This window comes from Gymnoscopelus microlampas (assembly GCF_963454915.1).
Source record: "Gymnoscopelus microlampas genome assembly, chromosome: 12".
Classification (NCBI taxonomy): Eukaryota; Metazoa; Chordata; class Actinopteri; order Myctophiformes; family Myctophidae; genus Gymnoscopelus; species Gymnoscopelus microlampas.
The window spans coordinates 8,242,925-8,259,613 of NC_139949.1; the positions used below are offsets into that span (position 1 = coordinate 8,242,925).

Sequence of the window (16,689 nt, forward strand, 5' to 3'; positions counted from 1 at the left end):
TAGTGACACAATGGTGAAAAAATAAATTTACTGAGTCCAGAGCTCGATGACTGTTAGGGACCAAAAAAAGTCACTACAAACTACTACCAATCAACTCTAAATTGCCTAAAACGTACTCCTAACAGGTTTTTGGGGGGCCGATTTTGGCCTGCACACTTAGTGATTTTTTCGGATTTAACTTTCGTTTCGGTAAAATAAATTTACCAATCAACTCTAAATTGCCTGAAACGTACTCCTAACAGGTTTTTGGGGGGACGATTTTGGCCTCCACACTTAGTGACTTTTTCGGATTTAACTTTCGTTTCGGTAAAATAAATTTTACCGAAACGAAAATTACCAATCAACTCTAAATTGCCTGAAACGTACTCCTAATAGGTTTTTGGGGGGAAGATTTTGGCCTCCACACTTAGTGATTTTTTCGGATTTAACTTTCGTTTCGGTAAAATAAATTTTACCGAAACGAAAATTACCGATCAACTCTAAATTGCCTGAAACGTACTCCTAATAGGTTTTTTGGGGGACGATTTTGGCCTCCACACTTAGTGATTTTTTCGGATTTAACTTTCGTTTCGGTAAAATAAATTTTACCGAAACGAAACATTTTCCTGATTTTTTTGGGTAGGCTAGAAAATTGGAAAAATGGCAAAGACATTCTTTGATTTTTATTCTGGGATGAAAGATTTGGAAAAAAAAAAGTATTTTGAGCTTTTCTCAGTGTCAGTCCCAAATCAAAAGAAGCCAAAATACTAAGCAGAATATCAGAAAAATGGAGCATTTTCCTGATTTTTTGGTGGGATAGAAAATTGAAAAAATGAAGCAATACGATACGATACGATGCGATACGATACGATACGATACAACTTTATTGTCAGCTTTCACCGAAATTTGCTTTGTGTCCATGACGTCACCGTTCAAGATACAGGCAGGACATACACAATACATTACACGGTACACAAAGTACTACAAAGTACATTACAGGACATACATCACAGAAGCAGACAGAAACAAGCAATGTTTTATTTAGGTTCTGAAACGAAAATCAGTAAGATAGACTTGAGAAGTGAATTCGAATTGAATCTCAGATTATACTAAAATACCTTCACAGGCCCGGGGGATCTTAGTATAATCTGAGCTTCAAATTGGAAGTGAATATTTGAAAAATTGAGCAATATCTAATTTGGGGTCTGAAAGGAAAATCAGTAAAATAATTGTTTAAAAGGTGAATTGGAATAGAATGTGAGATTATACTAAGATCCCCTGACCCTCCAGCAGTTTTTTAATTTATTTCTGTGAAAGGTTAGCTAGACAGAGTTCTTTCAGAAATAGCCCCCAATGCTTTTGAGTTGTTCTTTTGTATTTTAGCCTTGAAAATTCCAAAGTACTCCAACATTGAACTATAGGAGGACAGGGATTTGAACATGGAACATCTATGACAATAGTCCGATCATTGGACCCCTACAGTATCACTCAGTCACTCTCAGACTCAGTAGAGGTCTGTTAGTATTGTTGAAGCGTTCTTTTGTTTAAAAAGTGGTGATATAACTATCCATACAATATCAATACAGTACAAGACAAGTAAACATAGTACAGGAGACAGAACAATTACAGTAGAATATGAGAAATGACACCAGTGACAACTCACAGAAAACTGAATGCCAGTTTTTCCAATTATTTTATTTTCAAAACAAAATTACATAGAAATATATATTTCTTGTTAATTCAAAGTAAAGCAGCTATAGTTTCTATCATACAGTAGTGTGCAAAATATCATCATCAATCTAAGGATTTCTTAACATGGAGATTCAAGTGGGAATATTGCAGCACTAGACCCTGCAGGGAGACAGACACATGCTGATTTGCCATTGCCAGGATTTGATTTCAAGGATTTGAGTCTTGAGTCCCAAGACTCAAGACCCAAAAGAGTCTTGAGTTGAACCAATTACTCCCGCGGAGACATCAAATTTCTCTTTTGGGCCTTGAGTCCCAAGACTCAAGACCCTCGCGTTTCCTTTCTTGCTTTATACATTTTACTTCCTTGTATGATTCCATGAGCTGCTGCAGTGCTGCTGTTCAGCCACAGAGAAGAACGCTGCTTTCGGTTTGAGCTCCATGATTGGTCAAGTTCAAGGATTCTGCTATCGACTTTCATGGTCTTTTACAGGAATACGTGAAGCCTGGCTTTACTAGCCTGGCTTGACAAGGCCTAGCTTGACAAAGTCGCTCCTTTTCAGCCTGGCTTGGCGTTCATGGAACGGAATAAACCAGGCTATACGGAGCCGACTTTGTCAAGCCTGGATTTGACTTAAGGCCAGGCTTATTTAATTCACCTTTCGTGGAATAGGGCCCAGGACACCCAGGACCCATTCAAATTGCATTATAAAAGAAAATGTGAGACGCCAGAACTTTTTCCTCCTGATATTTGGTTATCTTCAGCACAAACTACAGCATAACTGCAAGCCTTGTGTAGCAACCTTAGGCATGGGTGCCAGCACAGGGCAGGGTGACTGCTGGCACACAGGCATAAGTGTGAGAGAGAGGACTTTTGATTTAAAATGAAATGTATTAAACGAAGTCCCCTCACATCTGTATGACAAATACATCACACATTATGCTTACTGGGGAGGGAGTCTGGGAGATGTGTGGGCAGTCTAATCATTACAATGTCCTGATGAAAAAGAAAATATTTCAAAAAATAAGACAAAAATATAGCTGCAAGCAGCGATAATACAGGGCCAGACATGGAAACTGGAGAGAGAGAGAGAGAGAGAGAGTAATGGAAACTGGAGAGAGAGAGAGAGAGAGAGAGAGAGAGAGAGAGAGAGAGAGAGAGAGAGAGAGAGAGAGAGAGAGAGAGAGAGAGAGAGAGACAGACATGGAAACTGAGAGAGAGAGAGAGAGAGAGAGAGAGAGAGAGAGAGAGAGAGAGAGAGAGAGAGAGAGAGAGAGAGAGAGAGAGAGAGAGAGAGACATGGATACTGGAGAGAGAGAGAGGGAAAGAGACAGAGAGAGAGAGAGAGAGAGAGAGAGAGAGAGAGAGAGAGAGAGAGAGAGAGAGAGAGAGAGAGAGAGAGAGAGAGAGAGAGAGAGAGAGAGAGAGAGAGAGAGAGAGAGAGAGAGCCATGGAAACGGAATAGATTGAAGAGAAACATGGAAACGGAATAGATTGATGAGAGAGAGAGATGGAAACAGAATGGATTGATTGGACATCTCAACCTATTGCCATTAACAGGAACCGAACTCTCAACCTTCGGACTAATAGGCTGCAACACTAGTACACCTAGTGCTATAGCTTTGTCCAGGCTGATGTTGTCTGTTGAAGATCATAAACTCTTGCCTTCTGTCATGAACCAAGCCAACACTAAGATCACTCGTTCACAAACCATTTACCAATAGAGAAATTGTATGTCTCCTCGCAACCGAAAACAGTGAAAGCAGCCGATCTACAAGCTCAGAAACACGTTGCTATCTGAAAAGTTTTGAGATTGTAGATCGGCTATTTTCAGAATTAAGTATGTCATACATTGAAAAAACGTACTCTCAAATAAGCATTTCAGGTTATCTTTACCATTTGCACATGTATTCATTGATACAGTCATGTTGTTTGCAATTCAACTTAAATGAAGTCTGCATCAAGTGAGGCATGAACTGGCGACCTTGAGATTGTGAGGCACTTCTTTAAGGGAAACGCCATTGGACCAACAGACAAGGTTCTGTGAAAAAGGAGATCACACAGATGATACAGTTTCACGCAAATAGCTGAAAAATCCTGGGTTTAAGTGTTTTTCAAACTGCTCAAAATTGCGGACAATCTAAGGGCGGAGCTTACTGGTCAAAGCGATAGATGTGTTCCTCATGAGTCAAGGCACAAGTGTAAGCAAGTTTCACGACTTTCGGCCAAACGAGGCATGACTTTGTCCTATTTAAAGTTTGCATTTTCAAAAAATTGCTATAGCGCCCGCCTTTGGCCAATTGGAGTGAGATTGGTTTCAGTGATATTTGGAATGACTCTCTACATTACTGCAACGTTTCAAAGAAATGTGAGTCTTGCATGTATGTGTTAGGGGCAGATGAATAATTTTCATAAAACTGCAATAGTTAAAATCTATTTCCTCCTGGGATTTTTGAGTAATCTGCACAAAACATTTTACACATGAACTTAGGACCTTTGCCGACAAAACAAAAGAGGCGGATTTTCCATAAGTGAAAAAATGCAGAAGTTATGAGCCAATGGCTGTTTTTCATATAATTCAAAATGGTGGGCGATCTAAAGGTCAGAGGTCAAAAGTCAGACCACGAAAGTTGTCGGGCATGAAGAGACGCATGTCTGTATCGAAGTTTCATGGTTGTAGGTCAAACAGGGCATGAGTTGTACCTGTTCAAAATTGGCACTTTCAATTGAGTGCTATAGCGCCACCCTTTGACGAATGAGTGTGAGAATTATTTCTTGATAGTTTTTCATGCGCATCTACCATATGGCCGAGTTTCGTAAAAAGCGTATGCAAGGTTAAGCCAGAACTGCCAAGAACAAGTATTTTTCAAACTGCTCAAAAATGCGGACAATCTAAGGGCGGAGCTTACTGGTCAAAGCGATAGATGTGTTCCTCATGAGTCAATGCACAAGTTTAAGCAAGTTTCACGACTTTCGGCCAAACGAGGCATGACTTATGCCTGTTTAAAGTTTGCATTTTTAAAAAATTGCTATAGCGCCCCCCTTTGGCCAATTGGAGTAAAATTGGTTTCAGATATTTGGAATGACCCTCTACATTACTGCAAAGTTTCAAAGAAATGTGAGTCTGCATGTATGTTTTAGGCGCAGATGAATAATTTTCATAAAACTGCAATAGTTAAAATCTATGGAATCCTGGGATTTTTGAGCAATTTGCACGAAACCTTTTACACATGAACTTTGGACCTATGCCGACATAAAATAGGGAGCGGATTTTCCATAAGTGAAAAAATGCAGAAGTTAGGAGCCAATGACTGTTTTTCATATAATTCAAAATGGTGGGAGATCCAAAGGTCAGAGGTCAAAAGTCAAAGGGTGAAAGTTGTTCAGCATGAGGAGACGCATATGTGTATCCAAGTTTCATGGCTGTATGTCAAACAGGGCATGAGTTGTACCTGTTCAAAGTTGGCATTTTCAATTGAGTGCTATAGCGCCACCTTTGGACGAAAGATTGTGAGAATTATTTCTTGATCGTTTTTCATGACCATCTACAATATGGCCGAGTTTCGTAAAAAGCGACACCACGGTTCAGCCAGAACTGCGAAAAGTGGCAGAAGAAGAAGTGACAGAATACTGCCAATAACAAAACAGGTCCAGAGCTGAGCTCTGGCCCCGTAATAAAGGTTATATTCATGGACAATCAAAATCTGTTGGAAATATTGTACTTTGATGTGGTGTCATAATTACGGGGCCAGAGCTCAGCTCTGGACCTGTTTTGTTATTGGCAGTATTCTGTCACTTCTTCTTCTTCTTCTTCTTCTGCCACTTTTCGCGGTTCTGGCTGAACCGTGCAGTCGCTTTTTACGAAACTCGGCCATATGGTAGATGGTCATGAAAAATAATAAAATAAATAATTCTCACAATCTTTCGTCCAAAGGTGGCGCTATAGCACTCAATTGAAAATGGCAACTTTGAACAGGTACAACTCATGCCCTGTTTGACCTAGAGCCATGAAACTTGGATACACATATGCGTCTCCTCATGCTGAACATCTTTCACCCTCTGATTTTTGACCTCTGACCTTTAGATCTCCCACCATTTTGAATTATATGAAAAACAGTCATTGGCTCCTAACTTCTGCATTTTTTCACTTATGGAAAATCCGCTCCCTATTTTATGCCGGCAGAGGTCCAAAGTTCAAGTGTTAAACTTTTCGTGCAGATTGCTCCAAAATCCCAGGATTCCATAGATTTTAACTATTGCAGTTTTATGAAAATTATTCATCTGCGCCTAAAACATACATGCAGACTCACATTTCTTTGAAACTTTGCAGAAATGTACAGGGTCATTCCAAATATCACTGAAACCAATCTTACTCCAATTGGCCAAAAGGGGGCGCTATAGCATTTTTTTTAAAAGGCAGACTTTAAACAGGCATAAGTCATGCCTCGTTTGGCCGAAAGTCGTGAAACTTGCTTACACATGTGCCTTGACTCATGAGGAACACACGTATTGATTTGACCATTAAGCTCCGCCCTTAGATTTTCTGCAATTTTGAGCAGTTTGAAAAATACTTGTTTTTGCCAGTTCTGGCTTAACCGTGCATACGCTTTTTACGAAACTCGGCCATATGGTAGATGCTCATGAAAAACTACCAAGAAATAATTCTCACACTCATTCGTCAAAGGGTGTCGCTATAGCACTCAATTGAAAGTGCCAACTTTGAACAGGTACAACTCATGCCCTGTTTGACCTACAACCATGAAACTTCGATACACACATGCGTCTCTTCATGCCCGAAAACTTTCGTGGTCTGACTTTTGACCTCTGACCTTTAGATCGCCCACCATTTTGAATTATATGAAAAACAGCCATTGGCTCATAACTTCTGCATTTTTTCACTTATGGAAAATCCGCCGCTTTTGTTTTGTCGGCAAAGGTCCTAAGTTCATGTGTAAAATGTTTTGTGCAGATTACTCAAAAATCCTAGGAGGAAATAGATTTTCTATTTCTGAAAATAGCTGATCTACAATCTCACAACTTTTCATGGTTTGTGAGCTTGTAGATCGGCTACTTTCACTAGTTTTGGTTCTGAGGAGATGTACAATTTCTTCATTGGTAAATGGTTTGTGAACGAGTGATCTTAGTGTTAGTGAAACAGGGGCTTGGTTCATGAAAGAAGGCAAGAGTTTATGATCCTCAACAGACAATATCAGCCTGGACAAAGCTATAGCCCTATAGGTAGTGTTGCAGCCTATTAGTCTGAAGGTTGAGAGTTCGAATCCTGTTAATGGCAATAGGTTGAGATGTCCAATCAAACCATTTTGTTTCCATCTCTCTCTCTCATCAATCTATTGTTTCCATGTCACTCTCTCTCTCTTCAATCTATTCCGTTTCCATGTCTCTCTCTCTCTCTCTATTCACTGGCCCCGTATTATCGCTGCTTGCAGCTATATTTAAACTTAATGTTGATACCGCACAGACTCAGGAAAAAAACTACATGGCACTTCATGTCAGAAAGGTTGCCGACCCCCGATGTAAACTACATCTGCTGTGGTTGGAGGTGGTCTCCTTACTCTTAATGTAACGAGGACACCTACTGGCTGAACAGTAGTACTGTCTGACTCTAAAGCTCATAAGGCCATAATAGGGATTGCTTGTTTGTCTCATGTGGGAGACCCGGGTTTGGATCCGGGGTTAGGACATGTTTCACATTCAAGTTTTAAATACAATCTGTAGCAGAACCACCCTACAATAATGCAGTTCTGTCACTGGTCCTCAAACTGTCTCTGGACAATTTAAACTTGGGAGATATGTCATTGTATGCAAAAGTTGAATGCCAAGTGGTCAATTACAAAACGAATACCAACCCTATCTTTATATTACAGAAGAGAGCCATAAGGATAATAAATAGATCCGGATATTATGAACCTACAAATAAACTCTTTATTAAGTATAATACCTTGAAATTCTATGATATAGTAGCACAGAAAACAGTTTTATTAACATTCAAAGCACAACAGAAACTACTTCCAAGATGCATCCAGAATCTGTTCCAAATTAAAGAAAATCAGTACGAGTTGAGGGGTATACTTATGTTTGGAATCATCACAGCTAGAACAAATATAAAAAAGAGATGTACATCGGTCATGGCAAAAGAAATATGGAATAGTTGTGAAAATGACCTAAAGAAATGCAGTTCTATTTATAAATTCAAGAAAATGTTTAAAGATAATATAGTAGATAAATATAAAAAAATAATATAAACCATTACATGTTATTATTTGTAGATGAAAAGACAAATTTTGTCTTTTATTTTTATTTTTTATAAGCTACGGCTTCAGCCTACACCTTTTCGGTCCATGAATTTCATAATTTTCTTCCTTGGAAATGTCAAATGACAAACTCTGTACATGGCTTAATGACCGAAATAAACTATTCATTCACATTCATTCATTCGATTTCAGTTCAATTGCTCTTTAGTATCAGTTTATTCATGGTCATTATCTGACTACATTGAAAAACCATTGACCTCAATTGCCCAAAAATATATACCCATCTAGTTTCATCTTCAGCTTATATAGGTGGATTGTTGTTGCTCTTGTTCTATTACAGAAAAGAAGATATTAACCTTTCATTTATTTATCCAGAGTGATGTAACTCGGCGGCCATTTTCCAAAGCAAACCATAGTTTGTGTGGTTCTTCCATGAAGCCAATGTCTTTCATTAGTTTTAGTACAGGATGAAAATCAACTTGACACTTGCTTGAGAGACAAATAGGATAGCTTTGACAAAAATCTCATTTGGTTTGTGTTTTAATGCAGTCTAAACAAGGAGAAAAGACCGATTGAGCGTTTTGATGTCTTTGTAAAATATGTTAACCTTGCATCATCTTCAAATAAAACAATTAATGGCCAAAAATAGTCGCTGGAGAAAAGATTGATTGAGCGTTTTAATGTCTTTGTACAAAATGTAAACCTTGCAACATCTACAAATAAAACAATTAATGACTAAATGGTCTGTTATGTACGTAAGCGTCCTTCTAAAGAGCATTTATTTTGACGGATTGAAGTTAAAGCACTTTCAGAATAAGAATTCCTGTTTAGTACCAAACTCAGTGTAGGAACAAAACAAATCATAGAAGCTCCATAAAGGTTTTGCAAAAGACTTCCAAGTGGTTTGTGTGAAGATATTTGGAACTATTTTCCACAACATATAGTTCATATCTTCACAAACACACATTGTGATGATATGAACTACATTAAGAAGTGTGTTTGTGGTCCCATGGTTAGTCCATCTTCTCAACGAGCGGTCACGTGGTCTCCCGTCTCAAACTCGACACAGCTTCAGTGGAAAGTTCTCTGTGATCAGGTGATCGTCGTGAAGGACGATGACAACGTTCACCTCAAACTCTGCAGGAGACAAAACATCTGGTGTTCAATTGCTTGACAAAACTCAAATAATGCGTCAGTCTGTTGAATCCATACAGTGCTCTGGTTCTGTGTCCATGCTCTTTGCATTTGAAATGACACAATGAACATGAGGTAAAAATGCAGACTGTTGGCCTTCATTTGAGGGCATTTACATCCATATCACATGAACTGTGTAGGAAATATAGCCCTTCATTTATGCCCCATGTTAATGGAACAATGTAGCTCAAATTGGACAATATATACAGTATCAACATACTGTAAATACTGTACACAAACCTTATGGGTGGATTTGTACACTCTCAGAGTTAAAGTAACACTCAGGATGTGTGTGATAAGATCATGTATTTTATAATATTTTTAGCGGCGCTAGCCGCTCTATACCTTTAGGTATAGAGCGGATATTAGCCCTCTATGCCTGGCTTTTGCGTCAACGTTCTGATTGGTCAGGTGCGCCAACGTTCTGATTGGTCAGGTGCGTCAACGTTCTGATTGGTCAGGTGCGCCAAAGTTGTGATTGGTCACTATTCATGACATCACTATGATGTCATGAATATAGAATTCGATGTCTATATAAACTATGACAATGACTTCATCTTATTATTCATTTGGCTAAAGTCTCCGTCTAGGTAAGTTATTTAAAGTTAATATGACGAATAGAAAGAGAAAGATACAAGAACAGATGAAGGGTGAATGTATAGAAAGTCTGAGTTCGGGACCCAGTCATCCGTTATGACAGAATGGTTTGATAGAGACGATCGAGAATCCAAGAGTCCGTTAAGGTTCTGATTGGTCAGGCCCGTCAAGGTTGTGATTTGTCAGGCAAGGGGACTATTCATGACATCACTATGATGTCAAGGTTTATTTTTTATTTCCTCATGTTTTTTTTTGTATATATTTTTATTTGGCTAAAGTCTCCTTCTAGGTAAGTTATTTAAAGTTAGATCCTCAATTTAACTTTATCTGTCGTCGACGCTCTGATTGGTCAGACCCGTCAACAAAGTGATTGGTCAAGCTTCACATGACACATGGCTATAAACACATTATAAACACATATCGATGACATAATGTATTCAAAGGCGCCGCTACCTTCACACAGGGTGTGATTTTTTATATTGTATGTAAATCTTTTATGGACCCCAGGAAGATTAGCTAGCGGCGTCAACTAATGGGGATCCACTGAATAAACAACAGTCAACATACCGACTTTAAAGTTGGTGGTTTCCAGGGTGGGGCAGGTGAACAGTCTGGGGAACACCATGTATATGGGGATGGAGAGACCTTGGCAGATGTCACCTTCTGCTATCTGGATGTTCTGGATCTCTGTGGCGTCTCTGGCGTAGCCTTCGGCACAACCTTTAAACGAATTACATGAATGAACAACACTGTAGCCTTCAGGACAACCTTTAAAACAACAGAGAACAAAACCGTAGCCTTCATTTAAAAACAACAGAGTGTTGTTTTTACGCTGTGTGTAAAGGAAGCTGATAGTTACCGCAGGTCTCCACTCTGACCAGCTGCAGCTCAATGCTCTTGATGGGAACCTGGGAGTTCTCCACAACGATCTCTCCGGTGAGCGGCTGGCTGATCACACAGTTGGTGGCGTCCAGATGGCCTCGGATCACAAACTTAGGCAGCGAATTCCTCTACAGTGAAACAAAATGTTCGCAATATGATAAAAGCAATACTATCAGCTAGAGTTAAACTAATCAATTTAATACATTGTAAAAATGATTGATTTTAATGAAATGATTGATTTAGAGAAATGTATTAAGTGTATATAGGGCTGAAGAGGTGAGGTGTGCTGACCTCTCGGACGTTGTGCAGAGTGTCGGGGGTGATGGTGAAGTCTACTGGAGTGGGCGTCAGCTTGGCTTTCTGCGCCTGAGAGGAACAAGCAGGAGTTAAAACAAAATGTAACTATAACGATAACTGTAAATGTCACGATCAATGGGGATACATTTGGAATAATGATCCTCGCTCCAAGTGGCTTGGGGAGCCTCCTCTCTCCTCACTCTCAGCTCCTCCAAAAGCAAATTCATATTTTTGGGAAGCGAATGGTTTCAGGGTCACGCTGGAGGACGGAGGAGTCGAGGAGTCAGACATGTGAGTATTGGGATTTAGCTATTGTGTTACCCTGTGTGTGTGTGTAGGTGTTATCATGTGTTTGTAGGTGTTTGGGCGTCTTCAGAAGGAAGGTGGACATGTGACAGTGACATCTCACCTGACAGTGCACCATGAACTCACACGTCTTGGTCAAGTCTTTGGCCAACAGGGAACGCTTCATGTCACAACGTAGTGTATACTGGGGACAAAAAAAAAACATGCATGATTAATTGAGAAGTTAATGGATAGAATAATCGCTAAGAAAAGTATCAATAGTTGCAACTTGAAGCCCTAATTCACACATGAAATATTGACAAAAAGATTGTTTTACTTTCTAGTTCAATTTTTTTGTTTCGTTTTGTAAAGCCTAAAATGTTGTGGTTTAGTCCTTTTTTCTTTACATTCTGTTTTTTGTTATTTCATCAGTTTCAGTTTACTATAATAACCCTGCTCAAGACACATTCATACAAGCCAAAAGCAATTGGAAAGTGTATTCATACTGAGGAGATCTATTCAATATATTCACATGGCAGTAGTGCACACAGCTCTCTGCTCCATTTGAATGACATGTACCTGAATATTAACAAATACTCCATGGTAGGTCTCATATAAGACCTTGTTGCTCTTGGTGTTCAGGGGAAACTCAAACGGGATCTCAGTCTTTCCTCCTGGGACCTTGCCAGCCTTGGCCACCTCGATGTTACAGTTGATCAGCTGGATGGGCTGGTTTCAACACAAAGACAGGAGCCAAATATTCAAAACAAATGTGATTATCACATTTATACAGAACACTATGGGGTGGAAACCTTGTATGTCCAAAACTGTTACTTTTCAGGAAATGGAGAAAAGAAAATAACATGTGTTCCAATGGATGCAGTGTAGTCATTATTTAGTCACAAGCTGCTTGTTAGTACTTTTCTTTGGTTCAATATTCATAAAACGTACAGACACACGTAACCATTTTCACTTGACTCTATTTTCTTTAAATAGCTAAAATAAACAATCTACAAGCTCACAACACATCATATCGTGTCGCATTGTGAGCTTGTAGATTGAAATATGGAGGTTTCAACATTTCTATCCAACACTGAGGATATCGTGTTCAGTAGTTCACCTTCACAGAGTTGTATAAATTGTACTTTAGTACAATACTTGAGTAAATGTACTTTTCCAGCACTGACCTTAACAGAATTGTAGAAGGCCTCGAACACGCCCACGCTCTTGGAGCTCAGCTGCAGGTTGACCACGCCCTCCATGGTGAGAGAGATGCCTTGATGCTGCACCGCCTCTTTAAGAGCCAGGACCACCACACCTGCCAGGACCTCCTGAAAACATGACAGCCAATCACAACCAGAACCACCACACCTATCAGGACCTCCTGAAAACATGACAGCCAATAACAACCAGAACCACTACACCTATCAGGACCTCCTGAAAACATGACAGCCAATCACAGCCAGAACCACTACACCTGCCAGGCCTCCCGGCATTCTAACTTGTAGCGCTCCATGTGGACTAACCCAATAATTAACCCATTCAAACCGGGAAACTGTGATCTGTGTAACCAGTACCACTTTAACCATTATTTTATACTTAGGCTTTGTGCCGTGCTATGAGCTTGTAGATCTGCTTTTTTTTTTATCTTGAAAATGTTTGCAAATCTTTGAATATACAGTATTATATGCATATATATAACTCAAATACTTGCTTCTGGGGGTCCCTGGAACGAAATATTTTGAGATGGGGGTCCGTGGCCTAATACATATAATTTTGGGGGCCCTTGACATGAAAAGGTTTGTGCACCACTGATATAGAAACATATTGTTTCTACAGTGTTGCGGATATAGAAACACAAGTTTCTATATCAGTGTTGTGGATATAGAAACACAAGTTTCTATAGAAACATACGTTTCTATATCAGTGTTGCGGATATAGAAACATACGTTTCTATAGAAACATACGTTTCTATATCAGTGTTGCGGATATAGAAACACAAGTTTCTATATAGAAACATACGTTTCTATATCAGTGTTGCGGATATAGAAACACAAGTTTCTATAGAAACATACGTTTCTATATCAGTGTTGCGGATATAGAAACATACGTTTCTATAGAAACATACGTTTCTATATCAGTGTTGCGGATATAGAAACATACGTTTCTATAGAAACATACGTTTCTATATCAGTGTTGCGGATATAGAAACATACGTTTCTATAACTGTTAAGATTTATAAAACATTTTTAGAATCGGCCTCAGGTCTTAATGGGTTATTTATTTGGGGTCAGCTCTGGTCACGTAGTTGCATATCCATGTCTAAGTTGTGGCACAACACGTGTGTTTAGTCAATTTGAGTGTAGGGCGGGCACGAGTGTGGCATTTTACTTGATGATACCTGGTCCTCCATGGGGACCTACTGTACCACGGGTCACAGACGAGGTCAGAGAGAGATACGGATAAGGCTGGCAGGGCACTGCATCAGGCACCCGGAACTAGTGGCGAGCAAACCGACACTGTGGAAGCAAACCCAGGGCAAAGCCCCCCTCCTTAGGGGCACACATGACCCCTTGTCTGACTATTTTCATGGCAGACCTCTGAATAGCGCTGTGTCAATTTCAAATCTGGTGCAGATCGGAGCCACGTTGCGCCTCGCAAGTCTGGATTTTACGTTTGTGACCTCGACCCACCGTTGACACTATTATGCAATTTTAACCCATTGAGACCTGACGCCGATTCTACATGTCTCCTATTCTACATGTCAGAAAAAAGGTTTTCTGAAAAACGTATGTTTCTATATCAGTGGTGCTCAATTTTTTTCATGTCAAGGACCCCCAAAATTATATGTATTTGGCCACGGACCCCCATCAAAATATTTTGTTCCAGGGACCCCCAGAAGCAAAGATTTGAGTTAAAAATGTTCGCTTTAAAAATACATATATTCAAAGATTTGCTCACATTTTCACGAATTTTCAAAAATAGCAGATCTACAAGCTTGTAGGTCTGCTATTTTTGAATAGCCCAAAGTGTAAAATAATGCTTTTTAGCTCAAATCTAAAAATGACACAGTTCCAGGTCTTAATGGGTTAATATAGGATTGTGACAGGCCTAATGTCTTCATTGAAGGACGTTTCCATGTGTGCCGTTGTGAATGTCATCCCGTTGCATACGGAGATAGAGATGTGGTCTCATGGGAAGGTGGAGATATTTCACCAGTTTTGTTCTGCCACGACTTTCAAAATGGATATGAAGCTGTTGTGTCCACATGGATCACTATCAGAATGTATAGAAAAACATGTGAGTGTTGTATGACTGTTTGCCTATGGGGCAGGGGTCATCAAAAGGGAGTCTGGGACCCTTAGGAGGTCCTCAAGAGTTACTGTAGGGGGTCCGCCAAATCTTTGTGTGATAAGATCTTTTTTTTTTCTTCAATTAACCACTTGAACCCCTATTCTGAGGGGAACATTCGCCGAAAATAGCAGATCTACAAGCTCACAACGCCTCGCACTGCGAGGCGTTGTGAGCTTGTAGATCTGCTATTTTCAGCAAAGAAGTTTGGTATAGAGGGGTACAGAGTGAAAGGTCAAGTTTACTAAGTATTGACGGTTTAAGTGGTTAAATGTCTATCTATGAAATCTAAGAAAAGGTTTAATCTGCAACACCATTTTGTATAATATGTAGCATGCTGCCTGTTTCATCTCTCTCTCAGTTTAAGGGGTCCTTGGGCTGAAAAATGTTGAAGACCCCTGGCATAGGGAACACATGAAACATCACAGCCACACTAGACCTGATGCCAATTGCTGACACATGAAAACACAACAACACACATCATGTGATTCCTGTCTTGTGACATAAAGGAAACGGTTGAAGTCATGCCATTACAGAACCACTTTATGGGCTGAACTTCATGTTGATCTAGCCTTGGATCAAGACTATAACAGATATATTTAATCTATTTTGACGTTTGGCATAAAGTCAGACTCGATCAAATACATATATGATAGTCTTGATCCAAGGCTAATGTTGATCTAGCCTTGGATCACAAGACGGTCATCTGTCATGACCGTCTTGAATGATCTTCGAAATAGTGTTCGCACTTTCTTCCTTTTTTGGCCCGCACATCTACATTAACGTTCAGATTTCAAATATAAAGTGCTTCCCTCATGGCCACGGATGTTACAATTATGTACGGGCCCTCAGAAGTAGCCGTGTGTTCCGTATTGTTCAATAAAAAGCATTTTAATCCTGATCGGTGGCCATTTTTTCCCCTTATACTTTCAACTACGCGACCCTATAGGTGGGGAGGTGTATTGCACTCTGATTGCATTATAACAATGAGGAAATGGCCACCGATCGGATTAAAATGCTTTTTATTGAACGATACGGTACATACGAGTACTTCTGATAACCCGTACATAACTGTAACATCCGTGGCCATGGGCTAAGCACTTTATATTTGAAATCTGAACGTTAATGTAGATGTACGGGCCAGAAAGGGAGAAAGCTCAAACACTATTTTGAAGTTCATCCAAGACTCTTGTATCAAGGCTAATGTTGATCTAGTATCTTGTATGTAACGCGATGATACAATAATAGGCTACAACATCATTCACATAATAACCAAAATAATACAATAACGCATAAGCATGAATACTGTAACACTAACATTAAGTGCAAACATACTCACCCCTTCATAATAAACCTTGTTTGCTCTTTTCAGTCTGATGTCCAGAGAGACGCTCATTGTGGATCAACACACGTCGATCGATCGATCGATCTACTCCGGTTAGGTTGTGATGTTAGTGATAATATAATAAAAATAGTATAAAGCTCATTGAAGCTCCATCATGTCTGTATTATGCTTTACTTCCTAGTTGTATTCTACTACTGTTTATTTGCTGGAAGGCTAGACGCTGCAAAGTGCTTCGCTGCCCCCCTCAGGCCCTGATGCGGTACTGCAGTTGTTTCACTCTCCTCAACAGATGTTGTGAGTTGGGTTTTAAAACATGATGATATTATTGAGGTGGAAAGACTGGTGACGCGAGGTTAGATATAGACGTTTTGTTTTCAAATAGGCCTAGTTGTCATTTGAATGCACTGCATGACATTTAACATATGCAGATTAGAGGAGGAGTGTATGGAGTTACATTTGTAATATGTATATTATAATATGTAACTCCATAGGGAGTGCAGTAAATGAATGAATGAATGAATGAATGAATGAATGAATATTCATTAATTCATTAAAAACATTAGTATCGTAATCCAAATGGATGTTAAAAATAATAATAAAAAAAACAAAAACTAAGAGAGGCACTCACGCCAGCGTCCTCTTATCGTAGAAGTGTACCTGACAGAACTACGTCCATGGTCCGTCAACAGACCTATTATTCCATTCAAGGAGCAATCCACTCTGCATATGAATTTGTAGCTCATGCAGGTTCCTCAGCAGAGCCAAGAAGGTGGTTAGACCCAGAGTACAAAAGAGCT

At 39.5% G+C, this 16,689-nt stretch overlaps 1 protein-coding gene across 1 annotated transcript; it reads right to left on the reverse strand.

Moving 5' to 3' along the window:
* Positions 1–8,138: 8,138 nt before the first annotated feature.
* vps26c (VPS26 endosomal protein sorting factor C) lies at positions 8,139–16,074 on the reverse strand. The gene is made up of 8 exons (XM_084074907.1): positions 15,887–16,074; positions 12,384–12,527; positions 11,776–11,925; positions 11,321–11,401; positions 10,906–10,980; positions 10,592–10,742; positions 10,300–10,452; positions 8,139–9,078 (listed from the first exon to the last, which is right to left on the reverse strand). Exons 1-8 carry the CDS (start codon positions 15,941–15,943, stop codon positions 8,996–8,998), a joined length of 894 nt encoding a protein of 297 aa, XP_083931033.1. The 5' UTR covers positions 15,944–16,074; the 3' UTR covers positions 8,139–8,995.
* Between the last annotated feature and the right edge of the window lie 615 nt (positions 16,075–16,689).